Genomic DNA, 21,347 nt, shown 5'->3' on the forward strand with positions numbered 1-21,347 from the left:
AGGAATATTAAAACATATAAGTATTATTTAATGTATGTTTTATAATTTTATTTTATGGAATGCACGCAAAGAACTAATTTTTCGTGAATATTATGCATCTTATGTTATGCATTAATGTATGAAAATTAATTTTAAAATAATTTCTGTAAATATATATATATATATATGTGTAATCCTATGTAACATATACACTTAGATGCAGTTTCAAAATGCTTACATTAATATTTACATATTGATAATTTTATTAACATACTGATATATATATTCGCTATATAGAACAAACTATTATGTCGGCAGAGGAGGACAGCGAACCTATTTTGGGATTATGGTTTGAGGAAACCATTGCTCCATCGGACGAGACTTCAACAAATGCTAATAAAGAAACAAATAACGAAGCAAGTGCGGAACGCACTACCATTACTACCATAGTTCCTGATAATCGAGAGCCACATGGTGTATGTTTCTATAATTATGATTATTTTCTAAAGTCTATAAAAAATATATATTGAGACATAATGCAAATGATACGGATATATTATTTATGTATCCATATTATATTTTTTACATATTAATATTTATAATTGCTATAAATTATAGCAAATAAGTTAATTATTGATTTTTGTTATAGTACATTTCACTTGCAACAAAAATATTTCAATTTATGAATAAGCACTTAATCGGTAGCAGAAGTACATACGTTCGAGAATATGTGGTTAATGGATTAGTTGAACAACAAATGGTTATATTGGCAGCAATTATAAGAGATCTAGATCATGAAACAGCTAGAACAGAAACAGGTAAATTTATATGGTTACCGTATTTTTGTATGTTTTATATTGAAATATTTGCTTTTTATATTTTAGATTTATTATATTTTAGATTTTATTTCTTACATTCTGCATTAAAAGTATAGTATTATAGTATAAAGTTCCACTTTTAGGTACAATTTCTGCATTTTATGGTGCTACATTGGGCACTATGTACTCGGAGTTTTCTCAAGCTTTAAGTCGTTACACTCACAACTTACTTGCATGGAATACATTAAGCGAATCTTTGCAAAATACCTTGCTTCAACATTTGGGAGTAAGTCCTTGGTCTACAGAAAGCAATAGCTCTACCACGTGGCCTCTTCAAGTGTATCCACGAACTCTCAGCGTACTAGCACAGGTGCATAATGATTAAATGACACTTTTTGCATTAAAATTCTTTAGAATAATTAATATCTAATTTTGATGTACCAAGCATTATATTTCTAAAATATATTATATTTCTAAAAATTTTATAATTAGGTATTGTTGCTTAAACCTCAATTAGAAAGGGAAGCTGCGTGTATAAGCATATGGCATCGATTAGTAACAACTATGGTTGAGAATGTATGCAATCCTCAGACTACGTATGAAGCCGAAAATGAAGGTAGAATATATTTCAAATTTCGCTTAATAATTATATATATATATTTTTTTTTTGAAGCAGTAAAATATTTTAATTTAATTAATTGGTTTATTGTTGTGTACTTATTTATGTATTTGCTTTTTCAATAAATGTAATTATTAAAATAATTAAATTTTTTGTGATATATCATCCAAATTAGTTAATTAGCTTTATGCTTTGTATTTAATATTAACACACAATTTACATTTGCAGATTTAAACGTTGAACATGCTCAGTTAGTTCTCTTTCTATTTCATTCTCTAAATTTAATGCAGAAGAAATCTGTTTTACTTGTAACTGGAAGTGGTGCAGTGCGTTGCAGTGAAGCAGTCAAAACGCCGATGAAAGATTATCAACTGTTGCACTTATCTCGACTATTGCTATTACTTGAATATATGATGAAGCACCTGTATGATGCGCATCCGGTATTGCTTGAACAAGTAAGATATTTGTAATATATTTCTATTGCACCATATTTATAAATCTATAAACGGCATTTTACATATATATATAGATTGTCATTACACTCTACATTACAGTGTAAATTATTAAATAAAATAAATTAAAATATTAAATACGTTTAACTTATTTTAATTTATTTAATAATTTACCATCTGCAATATTATGATTTTGTAATGACAATTTTATAAAATGCTAAAGAAAATTATTATCTCAATGTAATTGAGATAGCAAGGTACCAGGGCCACCAGTGCAAAAGTGCTGCCTGAGTGGTAGTAAACATCTTGTACATTATTATATTTATGACACTTTTAACTCTTCGCAAAATAATAATTATTTGTATTCATTTTTTTTCTTTGTACAGGTACAATGGAATCTATTTTCCGCGACAAGCTTAGTATGTGATACAAAAGATGGAAATAAACAGACTGCCAGGGCTTTTACTCCTTGGGTAGAAATAGAAGATAATTATCGTAAATATGGTTCACAAGATGAATTCTCAATGAAACCACGTTTTTATAGTTTATCAAGGACCGATTTTAATAACCAGGACGCACCAAAGTTGGATGGATTGGTACGGTTTGCAATTGGATTAGTTATTGTAAAAAAAAACATAATTTATGGAAGCAATTTTTATGATTCAAATGATATTGTACTGTTGGCAATATTCTAATTTTAATTTGATGCGCTACTTTTAATAATTCTTATGATAAAAAATCTAATTTAAACAATTTATATAACAAAAAATTTTAATTATTTAACTTTTGTGATATATATTTTCTGTATAACATGATCGAATTTTTTTTTATCTATAGTAAGTTTTATATATAACGTAAAATATATTTATTATGTTTTACAGGCCTGTAACTTTATTTTGGGCACTCCAGATAAAATGAAATATCCTCTTTTAGTCGATGCATTGATTGACATTTTGAATGTACTCAATCAAACTGATTTGCACAGAAAAAACGGTGCTGATAGCAAAGAAAAAATTACATTTACTGGACTGTGTGCAATTCAATATTGTTTTTCTATATGTTGGGATTTATTATTGATGTTACCTCCTTCAACTCCTTACATGAACAAACTTGCTCTTGGTGAGGAGATACCAGCTGGTCCTATGCTGCTTCATTCGTTGATATGGGGACCAAGAGCTGCATATAAGACTTTCACCGGTTGGATGAAAGACTGTTTAGTGAAGCAAGGAATGTATACGCAATATGCGGAAAATTTGTTAAAAACAGTATCATCTACCGTAAACTCTCTTAAATATGATGTTACTCTTGCAAAGAATTGTATTATTTCACTTAAACCTGAATATAATGCTACTGACAAAATAATGCCGAAAGCATCATTACCAAAACTTGGTTCATTATGTATACTGGCTGCAGTTGTAGGAAAGCTGCAAGTTCTTATGAATGAGAGCATTTCGAAAAATTCTACTGAGAATATTGAAACTTCCAAGAGTACGCAAAATGCGGATTCTGTGCCTTCAAACAGGACTAAAATGATAATCGAGATTCTACCGCATATTTTATCATTGACAGATTCCATTCTGTTATCATGTCGATCTAACATATTGTATCATACGTTTGAATCTGTTGAAGAACATAGAAAATATGGTATGCGAGATTATTTGATTTTAGATAACATTTTATCAATGGCAGGTGCAAATTGGGAAACAGAATCGACATTAGTTTCATTTTTACCGAGTTGCGTTAAATCCGCACTAGACAAATGGAAGAGTATTGCGTTTGCTCCTGTGGCTTCGAACACATATGCAAACGATATAATACCGGCAGAAAGTTACATTTTTACTACTGTGAATTATCATGTCAAATCCTTATCTGAACATCCAACGTTCTCTATTAATCCGTCGTTGAAGAATTTGCTATATTGCTTGGTCTCATTTATGATGGAATACATCACTTCTGCAACAGCCCCGGAACCACAATCCGACATACATTCTCAAGCTGTGGATATTCTCATTTCATTGTCAATGGATGCTCGTACTGATTATCTACGAGAGATGGCTACCAACACTCTGACCAAATTATTAGGACAGGATAATGATAATGAGGCGCGGGTCTTGCGTGAACACTTGTTTGTACTAAATCATACTTACAATCTGATAATTGAGTATACTGATAATACAGATGGATCCATTAAAGTTGTCATTGATGAAGATATCTTGGATCAATGTATAAAATATTGGGAGCGATTATTGGAAAAACCTCTTGGATGTAAAGCTTTAGACTTGTTTTTCGCTCCCGACTCGAATCGTAGTCTTGTGTCTGTGTTATTGTCTATAACATCATCTCAAGCTTCACCACAGTTTAGCACGTATGTTTTTCAGTTTTTCAGCGCGTTATTCAAAACGACTGAAAAACCAGGTGACGGATCGCTTGATCGTCTTTGCAATTCGGTGGCTAGTTTCGCCAATGTCGAAGATGAGAAATTACAAACGTGGTTAAGACACGTTATATTGGGAGTAACAAACGTCCCGGTGACTATTTCTACAACGAATATACAAACACCTACAGCCGGCACCGCGAATACGTTGGTAACTGTTTCTGGCACATCAGAAGATAGCCAAAAACCGGATGAAAGAAATAATGCATCTAATAATGAACAAACTCATTGGGTCATTTCCGATGGTTCTAACAATCAGCCTGCAACTAGTAACGACGAGCAGCTTACGATTCATGAAAATAGTCGCTTCTTGCGGGCACTTACAAATTACATAGTAAAAGATAAAAGCAATTTTAGCGCGAATGTTTCTACAACCATTCTTCAAGTTCTCATACCATTAACGTACCATATTTTATCTCCTACCATCGAGGGCAATCGATTTGTACACTTAATGCATATTATGTCTACATTGGCTGATGCTGGACTAGAAAAAGGACATACATTACTATTCAAAGCTGCAATTGAATGGGTCGAGCTTTGTAAGGAACAGATAATGAATAAGGATCCGCAATCTTTTGACAAACCATCGCCATACATTGAAGCGGATTGTTGTATATTAAATTACATAGCCGATATAGTGGGTGCGATTTGTCCACAGCAGGCACAATCCCAAGATAGAGCCATTAGCCCACCATGGGAAGGTGCTGTACCAAATAACGATTTAAACGATAGCGATTGGGTAGATGAAATTCCGCATGATGATGATGATAGCGCGGCTGAAGATTCGGATGAAGACAGTCTCTGCAACAAACTATGCACTTTCACGATCACGCAAAAGGAGTTTATGAATCAGCATTGGTACCATTGTCATACATGTAACATGGTCGATGGAGTTGGAGTTTGCACGGTATGCGCACGCGTCTGTCATCGTGGCCACGATGTCACATATGCCAAATATGGAAATTTCTTCTGCGATTGCGGTGCCAAAGATGATGGATCGTGCCAAGCACTGACAAAGCGTAGTCCGCAAAGTTCAGAACATCAAGTAGGCAATAACATGCCATATAACAATGCTGGTGCACCCACGGAAAGTAACCTGCTCCTCACGAGCAGTTTACGCCGAAGAGCATCTAGTCCTGTGCACTTGTACGATAAGCATGAGAGAAGCGGACGCGATACTCAAAGACAAGTATATTTAACAAAGCAATTAGAATCATCTAAAGATTGGATATATTCTCAATTATCGAAAAGTGGATTAGTATCTTCATTGGTAGATTTGATGCGCGTGTTGGTACCCGCGGTGGATTCGTCTTGTCAACGATATTCACCAGTCGGTTGTCATGCTCGAGCCCAATTGGCACTTAAACGCTTACACACACTCGAGAAAAAGTTTGAGCATACGGATCAGCTTATGTTACCAACTTTGGGATCCCAGGAAGGCGCGTTTGAAAATGTTAGAATGAATTATTCGGGAGATCAGGGTCAAACGATTAGACAATTATTGTCCGCTCATATGATACGACGTGTTGCTATGTGTTGTCTGTCGTCTCCGCATGGTAAACGACAGCACTTAGCTGTTTCACATGAAAAGGGTAAGATAACAGTGCTGCAACTTAGCGCACTGTTAAAGCAAGCAGATTCTTCTAAAAGAAAGTTAACTCTAACAAGGCTTGCTTCGGCTCCGGTACCTTTTACCGTCCTTTCGGTCACTGGAAATCAGTGGAATGAAGACTTTTTGGCGGTTTGTGGCTTCAAGGATTGTCACGTGCTTACATTTAACAGTTCTGGAACGGTATCTGATCATCTGGTGTTACATCCACAGCTCGAAAGTGGAAACTTTATTATTAAGGCACTGTGGCTTCCTGGCGCACAGACACAATTGGCATTAGTCACTGCTGACTTTGTTAAAATTTACGACTTGGGAAAGGACGCTTTAAGTCCACAGTACTATTTCCTCGTGCCGACGGGAAAAATTAGAGATTGCACATTTATGCATGCGGAAGACGGTACATTCCACATGTTACTCATGTCTTCTGCCGGATATATTTACAGTCAAGTAATGGACGAGGAAAGTCAAGCCAAGCATGGTGCTTTCTATGTGACAAACACACTAGACGTTTATCATCCGGAAATAAAAGACACTGGTCAAGTGGGCGGTGGAGGTGTCTCCATTTACTATTCTCATGCTCTGCAATTACTATTCTTCAGTTATGTTTGTGGCAAGAGTTTCATAGCGCCGTTAAAACACATGGACTCTGACATAACTGTGGTATTCCAAATTAATCTCGCCAGTAACAAAACGAATGGCAATAAATCTAACAATAACCAGCCGCAACCATTGTGTCAATGGAGCGAGGTGGCGAATCATCCTGGATTGGTCTGCTCTATTTTGCAGACCAGCAATAATCCAGTGATACTAATGATCAAGCCCGATACAATCATGATACAAGAGATCAAAATTATGCCTGCGAAGGCAAAGATCATGGATATGGTCGCGATTCGACATCCAAGTTCGAACGCTGAGCATCGCACGACACTGATATTATTGTGCGAAGATGGAAGCTTGAGAATTTATATGGCCGGTATGGAGCAGACCGGATTTTGGATGTCGTCTACTGTGCAACCAATTAGCCCTCCTTCTGGTATCAAGCCAACGCGAAAAAAGAAAGCTAATAAGCTGGGAAAACCATCAGGATCTATCACATTTCCCATTGATTTCTTCGAACACTGTCAGGTGATGAACGACGTCGAGTTTGGTGGCAACGATTTACTGCAGATTTATAATGTTGCGCAGATCAAGCATCGTTTGAATACCACCGGAATGTATGTGGTTTCCACGAAATCTATGGGCTTTAATGTAGAAGTTACAAATAACGATGTGATTTTAGTAATGACAGGAATAAGAGTGCTTTTCGGCAATCAGGACATTCAAAAGGCACCTCTGTATGTTGAGGTGAGTTGAGATATGTTTATTGTAATATGTAAAAACTTCTCTTTTCAATTCTAATTAGCTTTATAATTATCATATTTGTAAAGGTATTTGGCAGAAGTATTCGGACTACGTTAACTAGAAGCCGATGGTTCGACATACCTTTAACGAGGGAAGAAAGTCTTCAAGCTGATAAAAAATTGACAATTACTTTTGGACCTAGCCAAGATCAAGAGGGTGTCATTATGGTCGATTCCATCAAAATGTTAGTATGACTACAATATTATTGCATGTTTCTTTTTAAACGCAAGCATAAAATTTTACATGGATAATTGTATATCTTGTTATTAGTGTATTACTTTGTTATTTTTTTGTTTATACAGATATGGTAAAACTAAGGATGTATTTGGATGGCCTGAAGAAATAGAAGAAATTCAATCTTGTCCACCAACATCTGCACCAGTAACGACAGTTAATAATGAAACTGATAATACTATCATTTCTGCGCCATTGTCCTCAATGAACAAGTACGTTAATAGAATATTGTTTTAAGTATATGAAGTATATAAAATAAGGCAATTATTTTATAAAGAAAGTATTCTTTAATCCAAGCATATATTGTATCAGAACGACAAAGGATAGTTCGGTTAACATGGAAAGGTAAGGATATATAACATAATTTTATTATTGTGAAAACAAGTAGAGGAATAGATTTGGCAATTGGTGCTACCAGTTAGTCCACAAACAGTTTATAAATAATAGATACCTTTTTATAAAAAAAAAAAATTTGTACCTGACTATCTATGATTGAGAAACACGTTCTGGTAACAATTTATTAAAAGTTTATTTAAAGCTATTTTTTGTTGTGAATTATTTTTATATTGTTTGTATCACAATATAATTTTTTTAAAAATTTACAGGATGATATCCAGCATTCTTGAAGTCTTAGAATCTTCATTTATCTTATCCTCCCATGATGACAACAAAACTTCATTGAAAGCCACAGCTATCGATGTTGCATCGCGATTATTAATATTACCTACTCCACCATCAGTACAAATGCATACAACAGCTTTGTTAGCTGCTCTTCACAGCACTAAACAGGCTTATCACCTTCACAAGGTATACAACGATTAATTATTTGTTAACGATTTTAATAATTATATATGTCATATTTTTCTGCGCACTTTTTAGGATCATGCATTGTTATCGCATGTACTTGAGTCCTTGAAATCAATGAGAGAAGCAAATGATCCTACAGATATAGATGCGGAGAACTTTTACAGACTTGTACTTATTGTTCGTGCTATTGCCGTTTCTCGCCCACACAATCTCGCGAAATTTGCTGAACAATATGCAAATAAATCAATTGATGAAAGCACCGGTATGTATTATAAATTAGTGACGTTATATTAAATGAACAAATGTATAATGTTGAAATCATTTATTTCTAGTACCCGTTTTCGAGAAAGACCGTTTAGAAGCTCGTTCGAATACGAAGACCGACATAAATCAACATCTAGTCATCCAATTAATGGAAATACTGTGGTCTCTACATATGGCATATCCCAAGAATATGGCACTTGCTCCAGTAGTCATGCCGGGCCTTACGCACGCTGAGGGAACAGTTCACGCAATTGTGGAGATAATTCATGCTTTCACAATATGCGATGTTGAAAATAATACCGCGATAGCTGCTAAATTATATCTGCAATTATTACTATCTTCAGATACCACTATTAGTTTTAGCGCTAAGCATGCGATAATTAGAGTACTGAGACCCAGATATAGACGCAGGAGAGTGTATATACCGAGTCCTCCCAATTGCAGTACTCCAGGTACAAAATGGAAATGTTTTAGAAAATCTCTTAGAATTGTTTTAGAATTATAGAGAAAATTCTACATAATTTGAATAAAGATTTAGTGGATTGATTATATATTTTATTATTTGTTTTCATTGTTATTGATATTTTTTGTAGGTGTAGTTGCAGAAACCGAAGAAAAATCCGCATCTGTTCCATCGCAAGCATCTCAAGATACAGTGGAGCGCGATGTGGAACAACAGTTTGACATCGAAGCCGTCGAGACAGTGGACAGAGTGGCAGTCATGCTCGGCGCCGAAGGCAATCAAAATTCGGCTGCCGCGAGGGTAGTTAATCATCCGTTAGAAGCGTTGCTCGGTGCGGGTAATTTTCCGCAATTGCTTGATATGCCGCCAGACGCTGACGATGAAGCGATGGTAGAGCTCGCGATAGCCCTCAGTTTACAAGATCACGAAGGAGCCGCTGATTTGCAAGCATTGCGGCAAGGATTCCAGCAAGGCTTCCCTAATTTGCAGGGTATACAGAGTCTCCAAAATCTAAGCGGTTCCACACTGCAAAGTTTGCAAAATTTAGCTGCGCAGGGATTGGTTCAAGTGCCGAACGCTGCTCAGGTAATGTTTTTCCACATCAAGTGTACAAATTGTTTTTAAAAGTATCCGATTTTATTTGGTATTTAAATTTTTCACATTTAATAATTGTGTGGACTCTCCTTTTTTCTAATTAGGCTCAAGAAGGTGGACATTACTCTGACACGACCGCTTCTGCAGGTGGTTCCGATGATGAGGGATCAACCGCTGCCACTGATGGTAGTACCCTTCGTACGTCTCCCGCTGAACAAGTGAGTTACATCTTAGCGTATATATACTGTTTTGGTACTATTATTCATCAAAAATATACGGATGTGGATCAACAGAGTCTTAGCATTTGCACATATTATAGTAACGCTTGGGACACATTTTATGTTAGGGTGGTAGTGGTGGTAGCAAGGGTAGCGAGAGCGGTGGAAGCGATAGTGGAGGCAGCGCCGTTGACAGCATGACAGGGGAGCATAATGTTTCTGGCAGGAGCTCCGCGTACGGAGACAATGCTCCCGACAGTGCTATGCCTCCGATTGGAATTGGAGTCAGTCAAGCGCCACGCTCTGAAACTAATACTCTAGATGTACCTACAACTTTCACTGTAAGTTCCGTGTATTCAAGAACTTTACATAGCAGACTTACATATGTTCTTGAAAGCAAAAGATGACAGCGACAGTGACTGGACGCATTCGACATATATTAATATATTTTATATATAGAAATTTTTTGTTTTCTTTTATGATATAATCTTTCTTTTTTTATTTCATTTCATACCATTTATCGTTGTTATTGAAATTAATACATCATAATCTATTCTGATGTGGTATTTAGTTAACTTTGAGATTTTGATAATTTACTTTTTATGAGCAATCTCAAAAAAGTTGTTTGAAGTTTTTATGAAATCTCTAACTTCAATCTGGTAGTTTAAATTATCTGAAATCTTTTCGCATACGATTTTAAATTTGATTTATAAAGAATAATCGTAAAATCATTCACATATGTGTATGTCTACATCATTGAAGTTTCACCATGAAATTTACGAGTTTTACTTGAAAATTATGTTACATTATCATATATGTTATATATGTAAATTTTATAAAATTTTTGGAAAGTGATTATATAGTTATTGATCTTAAATTAAATCATCAAAGCTAACTTCCCAATTAAAAATAATGCATAACACATTGCATTTTTTAAAATAAAAAATTGAATAAAGTTTATTAGTGTAATTAAATTGTCGCAAAAAAGAGATAATTAATGTTAAAAGTTAATATATTGAAAGTGGATTTTACGAAAAAATTTTTTATCATACTTATTTTATTAACTCGTTGATGATTAATTAAAATTTTGAGCCTCCGTTCTCAAAAGTTGCCTTTAACCCACACTGCCACAAAAATGTAATTAAAATAAAATCATACGTTTGAACAAATTTCATTAAACATTTTTAATAACGTGCTATAAGACTTCGTTGAATCCCTTTAATCGTCGAAGTCTGAATGGAATATGGAATGTAACATATGTATCCCATTGGCTTTGTGAAAAATTCAGAATTTTTTAAGTGAGAGATTAGAATTGCATATAGATAAAAGGAACTAAAAATTTTTTTAAACAAAAAAAAACCTTTACTGAAAATAAAAATAAATTGCATTCTGTTGAGACTTCGAAGTTTAAGTAATTTTATTTGGGACTCTAAGTGTATTATTCATCTTTTTATCAAAAGAACTATGACTACATAATCATCGCACATGCATTAATAATATCTTTTTTATTACTAACACTGATTGTATACTTGTGACATTACTAAACCATGACTTCATATGACAATCTCAATGCATCTTACACTCTACATTATGCGTCATCTTTATTAACTGACAGCGATTGTTATAATTTATTAGGTTTTATGTAATTTAATGTTTGCGATAATAATGACTGAAGAGGACTATTGTAAGAAACGTTTCGAGAATAATTTAGTAAATAATAAAAAATAAAATTAAAATAAATTTGTCACCTACTTTGTGCTTGTTTGAATTATCGTACGTCTTTTTAATATCTTTCTTTGTGAATTTTCTTACATTTAGAATGTATTATTTGAATGTATCTATTATTTTATCGGTTCTGTCTAAAACTGACAGTAGAATTCCAGAAATTCTGACATGAGAAATCACTCAAATGAATGGTACAAATATATTTTATATTTATGGATTATTGTTCGTCACTCCATATTAGACCACTGAGCAAGAAGAAGGTACCGAGCAAGAACAGGGCGTTGAACAGGAAAATGATACAACTGGCGAAATTACTGTGAAACTACATGCTATACGGCTTTCATTGTTGGACAGATTTACACAATTTGTGCCCAATCTAATAAATGTTCGAGGAGTGCTTGCCATTCCATTTATGCAGGTTCGGTTATTATAATATTACAAGTTGCTTGTAATCAGGAAAATTAAATGAAAAAATAGTATCAAAGCTTTTACTTTCCACTAGGTTGTATTAATGTTGACTGCTGATCTTGACGGTCAAGATGAAAGAGACAAAGCATGCGTAGAACGTTTGTTGCAAATGCTTGTGAAAGAATTGGAGATGGATCAACCTGATACAAACAACATATGCGAACGTAGTAACAAGAGGGAAGTTCATTTGGTTATCATGCGCTTACTAAGTAAGTAAACAATTATTTATCTTCAGTATAGGTTTATATCAATATACGCTGTACATATTATTATTGTTTTATCATTACTTTCTTAGGCGTGCTTATGTCTCGTTCGAAATACGCGGCAAAGACTTCCTCGGATAATCCGAACTTTGTATCACAAACTACTGCTGCGATATTGAGTAAAGCTGGTATTATCGACTATTGTCTAACGTTATTACAGGCTTTACTTGATTATTGGAAAACGTAAGTTACTTCAATTTCGACATGAATGTCTCTGTGTTTTCAATAATTATAATTGATGATATTGACACCAATATTTCATGCATATCAACTATAATCTTATCGAATTGTGGGTCTTCAAGATGGGTTACTATTCATTTCATACTCCCTTATTCACTATTTTCCAACCAATCTTTTAAAATCGAAATATCGAAATTCAATCGAGTTTTATTGATATGTCTATTCTCGCATAAGGAACCGTGTTTTAACTTAATTTCATGAATATATTCTATTTATTAGTACTAATACCGAGGACTCTGGTACTATGATCGGAGGTCAATTACTCAAAGAACATCTTACCACATCGCCTCCGGATATGTCACCATTCTTCTTGAAACAATACGTTAAAGGCCATGCTGGCGATGTATTCGAACCTTATCCTCAATTATTGACGGAAATGGTACTACGATTGCCGTATCAGGTGCATAAATATGCAGAAAGTACCGTAGTGCAACCTGCATTCGAACAGGTATTTGCCAATAACTTTTTCTTTAATAGTAGCTTTTTCCTTATTTGCAAAAATAAACGATTAATGGTTTTTAATCTATGCAGCCATGGTACTTCTATCTTTGTGAATACATGATGTCGTATCAAACGCCGTTCGTCAGGCGACAAGTACGTAAATTGCTACTCTTTATATGCGGCAATAAGGAGAAATACAGACAATTACGGGATCTTCACGCTCTTATATCTCATGTGCAGGTAATTTTGTTATATAACACTTTTATATTAAACAAAAATAATATTGTAAACTAAGCTTTCATTATTATTCTTGGTGCTAGTCTGTGCAACAGTGTTGTACTACCGGTGGCTACGATCCGCCGCACGCTCGTCCGCATTCCATCAATCTACCATACGACTCCTTGGTGGAATTGATTGAACACCTTAAATGTTGCGTAGAGATTGCTACTAGTCGTACAGGAAACTGGCAACGGTTTTGTTTGAAACAGAATACAGTTCTATCGTATCTCTTCGCTATTTCGACACTTTTGGATGAAGGCGTGAGTCCTACAGTACTTCAATTGTTACAATGTGCTATTTGTTCAAATAACAAGTCTAAAGAAGCGAAGGATGCTAAATCAAAGGTAAATATAACGAAATATGTATTAAATTATACTATCGTATTATACGAGTATTTTTTAAATATTTGTTAATATCTATATAAATTAAAATTAGGAATCAAAATCAACGACTGGTACGAAAGAGAGACGTGAACGGGAAAAATCGGAAGATTCTGATACGGAGGCTAAATTTGAAGAAGCGCAATGTTTGACCCTAGTCGAGCAAATTCAAAAGCAAGTGCATCCCACATTGCTGATGAAGTTTATACAAACTTTCCTTCTTGAAACAAACAATACGAACGTTCGTTTACAAGCGCATTCTCTTATCTTAGCAATTTATAAGTAAGTTATCAATCTTACACAATTATTATATCACAAATATTATTCACAAAAGTTAATTATAAAACAAAAGAAATGAAATAGATGTAAATATGAAAAAACCGGGCTATAATGTTGCAAGAAAAAGTATATAAAACTTGTATTTTTTAAATTTTAGAAATTGTGGACCAACAGATCAGGAAGTTTTGTTGGATCTGTTATGGCGGTTGTGGCCTATGGTCCCAGCTTATGGCAGAAAGGCAGCACAATTTGTTGATTTACTTGGTTACTTTTGTTTGAAAACACCGCATGCTGGAAAGAAGATGCACACATACATGGAGCAGGCGGTTGCTGTTTTACACGCGCAGAATCAGTTACTCGCGCGACATCCTAACGCGAATCTTTATGTAAATTTGGCACAGTTCGTTGAATTAGACGGCTATTATTTGGAGAGTGAACCTTGTCTTGTATGTAATAATCCAGAAGTACCGATGGCAACAATCAAGCTGTCGTCAATTAAAGTAGATTCCAAATTTACAACGACGACACAGATCGTGAAACTAGTCGGCAGTCATACCATCAGTCGAATCACTCTCCGCATAGGCGATCTGAAGAGAACGAAAATGGTTCGTACTATCAATGTGTACTACAACAATCGGTCAGTGCAGGCTGTCGTAGAATTGAAGAATAAACCGGCCATGTGGCACAAGGCGAAAAAGATTACACTTGCCCAGGGGCAGACGGAGGTCAAAATGGAATTTCCGCTGCCAATAGTTGCTTGTAATCTCATGATCGAGTATGCCGATTTCTACGAGAATATTCAAGCCTCATCCGAGACATTGCAGTGCCCGCGATGTTCCGCTAGTGTACCGGCAAATCCTGGTATATGCGCGAACTGCGGTGAAAACGTATTCCAGTGCCATAAGTGTCGAGCGATTAATTATGACGAGAAAGATCCGTTCTTATGTCACGCTTGCGGATTCTGCAAATACGCAAAGTTCGATTACACCCTAACCGGCAGACCGTGCTGCGCCGTTGATCCTATAGAAAACGACGACGATCGAAAGAAGACGGTGGCAACCATTAATACTTTACTAGAGAAGGCGGACCGAGTATATAAAACTTTGATATCCAACAAACCTACATTGGAAATGCTTCTTGTTAAGATATCTGAGCATCGTTTGGATCGAGGATTAGAAGACGGTATACAGGTATCCAGCAGTACTCAGGTGAATAGAGCGATCCAGCTACTCGCTCAAAGATATTGCGGCGAGTGCAAGACTTCTTTCGAGGAGCTGAGTAAAATTATCCAACGCGTTCTAGCCTGTCGCAGAGAACTTGTTGCGTATGACAGAAATCAACGTGGTCAGAGTAGTTCGCAGTCATCGTACAGTGGGTCCAGTGCAAACGACGTCATAAAAGACGAAACTATAGTTTCGCCGGTTGGACGTTGTTATGGATGTGCATCTGCTGCAACGGAACACTGCTTGATACTATTACGCGCATTAGCTACCAAAAGTGTAGCCAGAGATGTTTTGTGCAAACAAGGACTAATCCAGGAGCTCGTGGAGCACAATTTGCGAAAGGGTACAGTACAAATGCAAGAGGACGTCCGACAATTGTTGTGCCTTGTCACAAGGGATAACGCACAATCGACTAAAGAGATATGCTCGCTTCTAACTAATCGAATCACGTTGACACTTCGCGGACGAGTTGCTACCCCTAATCTTTCGGTTGCCGTACGACATGAAATGGCTCTTCTCGCAGCACTCGTGCAAAAAGAGGACTCTTGTTGGGAACAGAAATTGCGATGTGTAATGCAGCTGTTTTTAATGGCTTGTAAAGAATCGAAAAGTCCCGTCGTAATGGAAAGTATCATATTACCGTGTCTGAAAATTTTGCAAGGTCTTATCAAACCAGATCAACCGGTGTCGAAGAAAAATAAAGTAAGCATTCAACCGAACGTAGCTTTCTTTCTTTGTAATGCGTGTAATATATATTTTTTCATGTAATTTTCACGTAATCTCAGGATAAAACCATTGAGTCTCTGGCAACTGTACATCCACCAGAAGCTGTTAGTATTGATGTGGGTAAATGGATTAGCGGCGATCCTAAACATTCATATTCTGAATGGCTTCGCCGTATGCCAGCTAAGAAGACGGAACCATCTACAGCTAAACCTCTTAAAAAGGTTGGTTGCAAAGTAAAGCAAATTAACATTCCAATGAAAATAAAATAATTATGAAGTCGTAATTATTATTCAATTACATATATGATTTTATCATGTAAAGAGATAATAGAAAGCTTGAAATATTTTGATTTATTGTTTCTCTTCATTGATTCTTTGTTTCAGGAGGAGGCTCGCGTGTTGTATCTGATGGAAAAATACGGGCACAGGTGGCATCAGCGTTGCATGAGGCATCAAGGTGTTCAACCATTGAAACTGTCCGATGGTGCTTGGTTGAAGGAAGTTCTCTTCAATCCCAGTTCTCGTTTGGCACGCCAAGTAGCGTGTAACATGATCGAGAGCCTTTGCCAAGGCATAGAGAGGAAGAAGGAGGTTCTGGTTTTGCTTACATGTTATTTGGAAGAGCTACGTACTGCCGGCGAGAGCAGCACCGAGTTTCTCACATTGTATCAAAGTTTAATTAGACAGTCGCCTTGGAAGCAATTCCTGGCAATACGCGGTGTAATGACTTTGTTGGCGGAACTCTTGACTCGAGAAATAGAAGAATTACACAGACTGGAGGAGACTACTTTAACTAGCGATCTTGCTCAAGGATACTCATTGAAGATGCTTACGGAACTTTTGGCAACTTTCTTGGAACAGGAAAATATCAAGCAGCAATATAAGGGCCGACTAGTCGGTGCAGTGTTAAACGGTTACCTATCACTTAGGAGACTCGTTGTTCAGCGCACTAGACTAATTGATGATACGCAAGAGAAGCTATTAGAACTTCTAGAAGAAATGACTACCGGTACTAATCTTGAAATTTTCTGCGTTTAGATGTTTTCAATAACCTTTGTTCGTGTACACGAGAATGAAATATTTATCTTGTGTATTAGGTACTGAAGAGGAAACTAAAGCATTCATGGCAATTTGCGTTGAAACGATACAAAAGCAGAATCCTCAAGATGTTCGTACTCCAGTATTCATATTTGAAAGATTGTGTTCGATTATTTATCCGGAGGAAAATGATATCGGAGAATTCTTCTTGACGCTTGAGAAGGATCCACAACAGGAAGATTTCTTACAAGTGAGTCCACGTGTCCATTTCCGAATAAAATCTTTATATTTACGTAGAGAATATTTCTATTTTTTAATACTTCTGTAGGGAAGAATGTTAGGAAATCCTTATAGCAGCTTAGAACCTGGCCTCGGTCCACTTATGAGAGATGTAAAAAATAAGATTTGTCAAGATTGCGAGTTAGTTGCACTTTTAGAAGATGATAACGGAATGGAACTTCTCGTCAATAATAAAATTATTAGTCTGGATCTTCCTGTTAAGGAGGTAAGAATATAGTTTTTGGCAAAAATGTAAAATTCATCTTGAAATATTTACATTATATTTATTTCTATCTTTACAAATAGTTAATTAAAAAGAATTATATTCCCATGAGATCATAATATTTTCTTTTCTTTATCCAGGTTTATAAGAAGATTTGGGTACTGGAAGGCGGTGAATGTGATGCCATGCGCGTAATATATCGTATGCGTGGCCTGCTTGGAGACGCAACCGAAGAATTTGTCGAAACTTTGAACGTCAATAGCGAGCAGGAGGTGAACAATGAGGAAGTTTACAAAATGGCTAATGTGCTAGCAGACTGCGGCGGTCTTCAAGTTATGCTGGACAGATTGGCGGCAATACACGACGTGAATCGCGCGAGACCTCTTCTTCAAGTGTTATTGAAATTGTTTAGATTATGCGTAAAGGTCAAGAAAAACCAAGAAGTTTTAAGCAAACCTGAATTGGGAGCAGTAACCGTATTTTTAGACGTTCTCCAACGTTGTCTTGCCACAGAGTCGGAAAATTCTCAAGCGAAAATTACTGAGCAATTATTGGACGTAAGTATAATGACAAAGAAGATAATTTTTATTTACCGCTATAAGCGATACGTGAATATTTGATATTGATTTTAGATTATGGAAACGATATTGGCGAATGCAGCGTCGCAACCATTCAGCGCATTCGAAGCATTTTCGCGCACTCTCGGTGGTCCCGAACATATCAAGGCCCTCCTATCCTGCACACAGTCCACGGCAGTTAGGCAAAGTGCTAGCGTACTCGCACACCTTGCGAGAGTCTTGGCGGCATTGACTTACGGCAATAAAGAAAAAATGGCACTCTTGTGTGATTACTTCAAACCTGTATTGAACTTTTATAAATTCGATTTTGAGCACACGCCCGAAGACGAGCAGAAGTTAGAACTGTTCTGCATACTCACTCAAGGCATTGAACGAAATGCCATTGGAAATACACTGAAAGATTATATCATAAGTATGGGCATAGTGAAAGATGCTTTTGAGTACATTACCGTGAGTATATTGAAACGAGTATATATGAAACAAGTATATATAAATACGAGATAAGTATAAGAACATGTTATACGGTTAATGAATATTTTTCTACGTTTTTGCAGGTACATGCCCCATGCGTTAAACCCACGTTGTTACGCACAGATAGTGATGAGCTGAAGGAATTTATATCCAAACCAGCTCTAAAATACATTCTACGATTCCTCACAGGGTTAGCTACAGATCATGAGCCAACTCAAGTAATATAGATAATATATTTTGTCTTTATAATTCTTTCATTAATGAATGACATTGATAATTGATTGTTCTTTTATTTTGTTGTAGTTGACGGTCTCGCAAATAACTATTAGCATCATCCATCGACTAGAACAAGTGTCTTCAAATGAACATGTTGGCTCACTAGCGGAAAATTTGTTGGAAGCATTATGTACTAATAAACGAGTAGCCGAACTCATTGAAGAAGCTCGTCAGCACACCCGCAGCGAGAAGAAACGCTTAGCTATGGCAATGCGTGAGAGACAATTGGGCGCACTTGGTATGCAAACTAACGATAAGGGTCAAGTCACCGCCAGTGGAACGATTCTTCAGCAGATGGAGGACCTGGGCGATGAGACTGGACTGATCTGTGTCATCTGTCGCGAAGGATACAAATTTAAACCAAATATGGTATATATCTTTTATTCTTTTCGTTACATATTCTAGAATTAGGATCATGTGAACATTCAGTGCTATATTTTAGAAATTTGAAATCGATTTTTATTAACGATAATATATCAGCATTATGTAATTTATATATTATATTATTAGAAGCGCGCGTTAAATATCTTTTTGTATTTCCTTTATTATCTTATTTAATGATTACGTTCTTTATCGTTATTTTGCCACAGGTGTTAGGTATTTATACATTCACGAAGCGCTGCAACGTAGAAGAATTTGAGACAAAACAACGAAAAACTATAGGTTATACGACTGTCACGCATTTCAACGTGGTCCATATAGATTGCCATATGTCTGCGGTACGTTTAGCACGCGCTAGAGACGAGTGGGAAAGCGCGGCGTTACAGAACGCTAATACGAAATGCAACGGATTGCTGCCGTTGTGGGGCCCACAAGTTACAGAGTCTGGATTTGCCAGCTGTTTAGCTAAGCACAATGCATACCTGCAAGAATGTACTAGTCATCGTGATATATCTTACTCATCGACCGTTCATGATCTGAAGCTGCTTCTTCTGCGATTTGCTCAGGAGAAGAATTTCCACGAAGATACCGGTGGTGGAGGTCCTCAATCAAATATGCACATAGTGCCGTATTTAATACACATGGCTCTATATGTCGTTAATACGTGAGTATATTTTGATAACGTATTAAAAATTATAATAAAGAGAAGAAAGATTCAAAATTCACAAAATTGAATTGAAAAGAACAGGAGGTTAATACAAAAGTTATATTATTGATACTACAAATTTTTTTATATGTTTTCATAGAACGCGATCAGCAACCAGAGAAGATAAAGCTCTAATGAGTTACCTAGAAGTACCGACAGGCTCGACGTGGCTTGATAGTTGTTACGAAGCAGAGGGTCCATTGTACCAGTGCACACTTTCGCTACTTCTATTTACACCTGCTCGTTGGAAATCTCATAGACTTACACACCTCAATCGATTACTCGTCCTTGCACATCAACGTTACGTATCCCCTTCAGCCACTACGAAAACTATTATGGAACCAAGCGCCAAGGATTACGCTATTTACAAAAATATTCTAATCTTTTTCGGTCTAGTGGATTCTATTTATGCAAACTTCTTCAAGGTTCGGAGTGATTTTAATAATTATTAACTACGTATAGCAGTTGCATCTATTTGCCTAAATCATGCTTTCCACATTTACAGAAAGTAAATGTTTTATCCGATGACCAGTGGCCTTCGGTTCTGGCTGAATACATTAGGCATAATGACGAAGCCATGCTAAAAGCCTCGGAACGTGTGCTTTCGTCGTATCGCGATGAATTGTTGCCGTGCACATCATTCGAGGAATTTTGCGATATTGTTGGTAAGTTTTATGAGTGTAAGAAATCGAAGAATTCAGTAACTAACAAATTAAAATTTTTCAAAATTATTTTCTTGAAACCAAAAAATTTATAAGGATTTAATTTTTGTATTAAATCTTTCAATGATTTGTCTTTGTTTGATCCGATTAAAATGTACATATGTCACATTGCAGGCTTATTAGAAGATATAAGAAATTCTTCTGCGTACATTACTGATGTCTTGCGACGCCTTGCTTGAAGATACTGGAAATTCTCATTGTGTAGTTTACTGTATTATTGTTACCGGCGAATTGGTTTTCTTTTCTGTTCTCTCACCCAATCGATATAATCTTTTTCAAGACTTTTCTATCGAAAGGATTTTCGTGTTCTATCAAAAATTAATTCCATGTGATAATATACCCAACACAGACGGAATTGTTTAGGGTGAACATTGCGTTATACATGTGTGATGAAAGATATAGATTATTATAAATTATTCTTCATTGCTGCTATAAATCTTTATTTGTAGACAAATGTGTATATGAAAAAAACTTATGCTTTAATAAAATGCGACTAAATAAAAGTGTTTAAATATACATGTTGATCTTTCAAGATTATTTATTGACATTGATCATCTCACATTTTTTCTTTAGGAATCATTAGGATGGGATAAGTAAGTCAATAATAAGATACAATTTTGTACTAACAGTTTTTCCTGTTTACTACCATTAATATAATAGCAAATACTGTTACGATACATTGTATAGGAATGGTGTACGATCGGACAACGCACGATCATTTGTATAAGTGTTTCTTCGTTCACTATTAATAATAACTA

The 21,347-nt window shown here is 35.8% G+C and overlaps 1 protein-coding gene across 6 annotated transcripts in view; it reads left to right on the forward strand.

The window, feature by feature from the left end:
• The window catches only part of poe (E3 ubiquitin-protein ligase-like protein poe), a 26,000-nt gene extending 4,923 nt beyond the window's left edge, over nt 1-21,077 (forward strand). The window contains exons 8-43 of one of the 6 annotated variants that reach the window (XM_018462408.1): nt 277-455; nt 629-797; nt 941-1,167; nt 1,290-1,413; nt 1,645-1,871; nt 2,255-2,464; nt 2,750-7,255; nt 7,339-7,496; nt 7,615-7,758; nt 7,844-7,891; nt 8,152-8,353; nt 8,426-8,615; nt 8,686-9,069; nt 9,211-9,665; nt 9,779-9,892; nt 10,021-10,233; nt 11,859-12,035; nt 12,120-12,294; nt 12,381-12,531; nt 12,808-13,036; nt 13,120-13,269; nt 13,350-13,652; nt 13,744-13,970; nt 14,125-15,892; nt 15,976-16,137; nt 16,300-16,924; nt 17,013-17,203; nt 17,282-17,458; nt 17,596-18,012; nt 18,088-18,483; nt 18,588-18,722; nt 18,808-19,149; nt 19,371-19,825; nt 19,968-20,292; nt 20,373-20,532; nt 20,704-21,077. In XM_018462408.1, the coding sequence (XP_018317910.1) occupies nt 277-455; nt 629-797; nt 941-1,167; nt 1,290-1,413; nt 1,645-1,871; nt 2,255-2,464; nt 2,750-7,255; nt 7,339-7,496; nt 7,615-7,758; nt 7,844-7,891; nt 8,152-8,353; nt 8,426-8,615; nt 8,686-9,069; nt 9,211-9,665; nt 9,779-9,892; nt 10,021-10,233; nt 11,859-12,035; nt 12,120-12,294; nt 12,381-12,531; nt 12,808-13,036; nt 13,120-13,269; nt 13,350-13,652; nt 13,744-13,970; nt 14,125-15,892; nt 15,976-16,137; nt 16,300-16,924; nt 17,013-17,203; nt 17,282-17,458; nt 17,596-18,012; nt 18,088-18,483; nt 18,588-18,722; nt 18,808-19,149; nt 19,371-19,825; nt 19,968-20,292; nt 20,373-20,532; nt 20,704-20,768 (14,180 nt within the window). In that variant the 3' untranslated portion in view covers nt 20,769-21,077. The remainder of the gene's footprint in view (nt 1-276; nt 456-628; nt 798-940; nt 1,168-1,289; nt 1,414-1,644; nt 1,872-2,254; nt 2,465-2,749; nt 7,256-7,338; nt 7,497-7,614; nt 7,759-7,843; nt 7,892-8,151; nt 8,354-8,425; nt 8,616-8,685; nt 9,070-9,210; nt 9,666-9,778; nt 9,893-10,020; nt 10,234-11,858; nt 12,036-12,119; nt 12,295-12,380; nt 12,532-12,807; nt 13,037-13,119; nt 13,270-13,349; nt 13,653-13,743; nt 13,971-14,124; nt 15,893-15,975; nt 16,138-16,299; nt 16,925-17,012; nt 17,204-17,281; nt 17,459-17,595; nt 18,013-18,087; nt 18,484-18,587; nt 18,723-18,807; nt 19,150-19,370; nt 19,826-19,967; nt 20,293-20,372; nt 20,533-20,703) is intronic. The other 5 variants (XM_018462409.1, XM_018462410.1, XM_018462411.1 and 2 more) reach the window with 5 other exon arrangements.
• The last annotated feature ends 270 nt before the right edge of the window (nt 21,078-21,347 follow it).

The sequence above is a fragment of the Mycetomoellerius zeteki genome, unplaced genomic scaffold (genome assembly GCF_001594055.1).
Source record: "Mycetomoellerius zeteki isolate Tzet28-1 unplaced genomic scaffold, Tzet1.0 scaffold140, whole genome shotgun sequence".
In the NCBI taxonomy this organism is placed as follows: Eukaryota; Metazoa; Arthropoda; class Insecta; order Hymenoptera; family Formicidae; genus Mycetomoellerius; species Mycetomoellerius zeteki.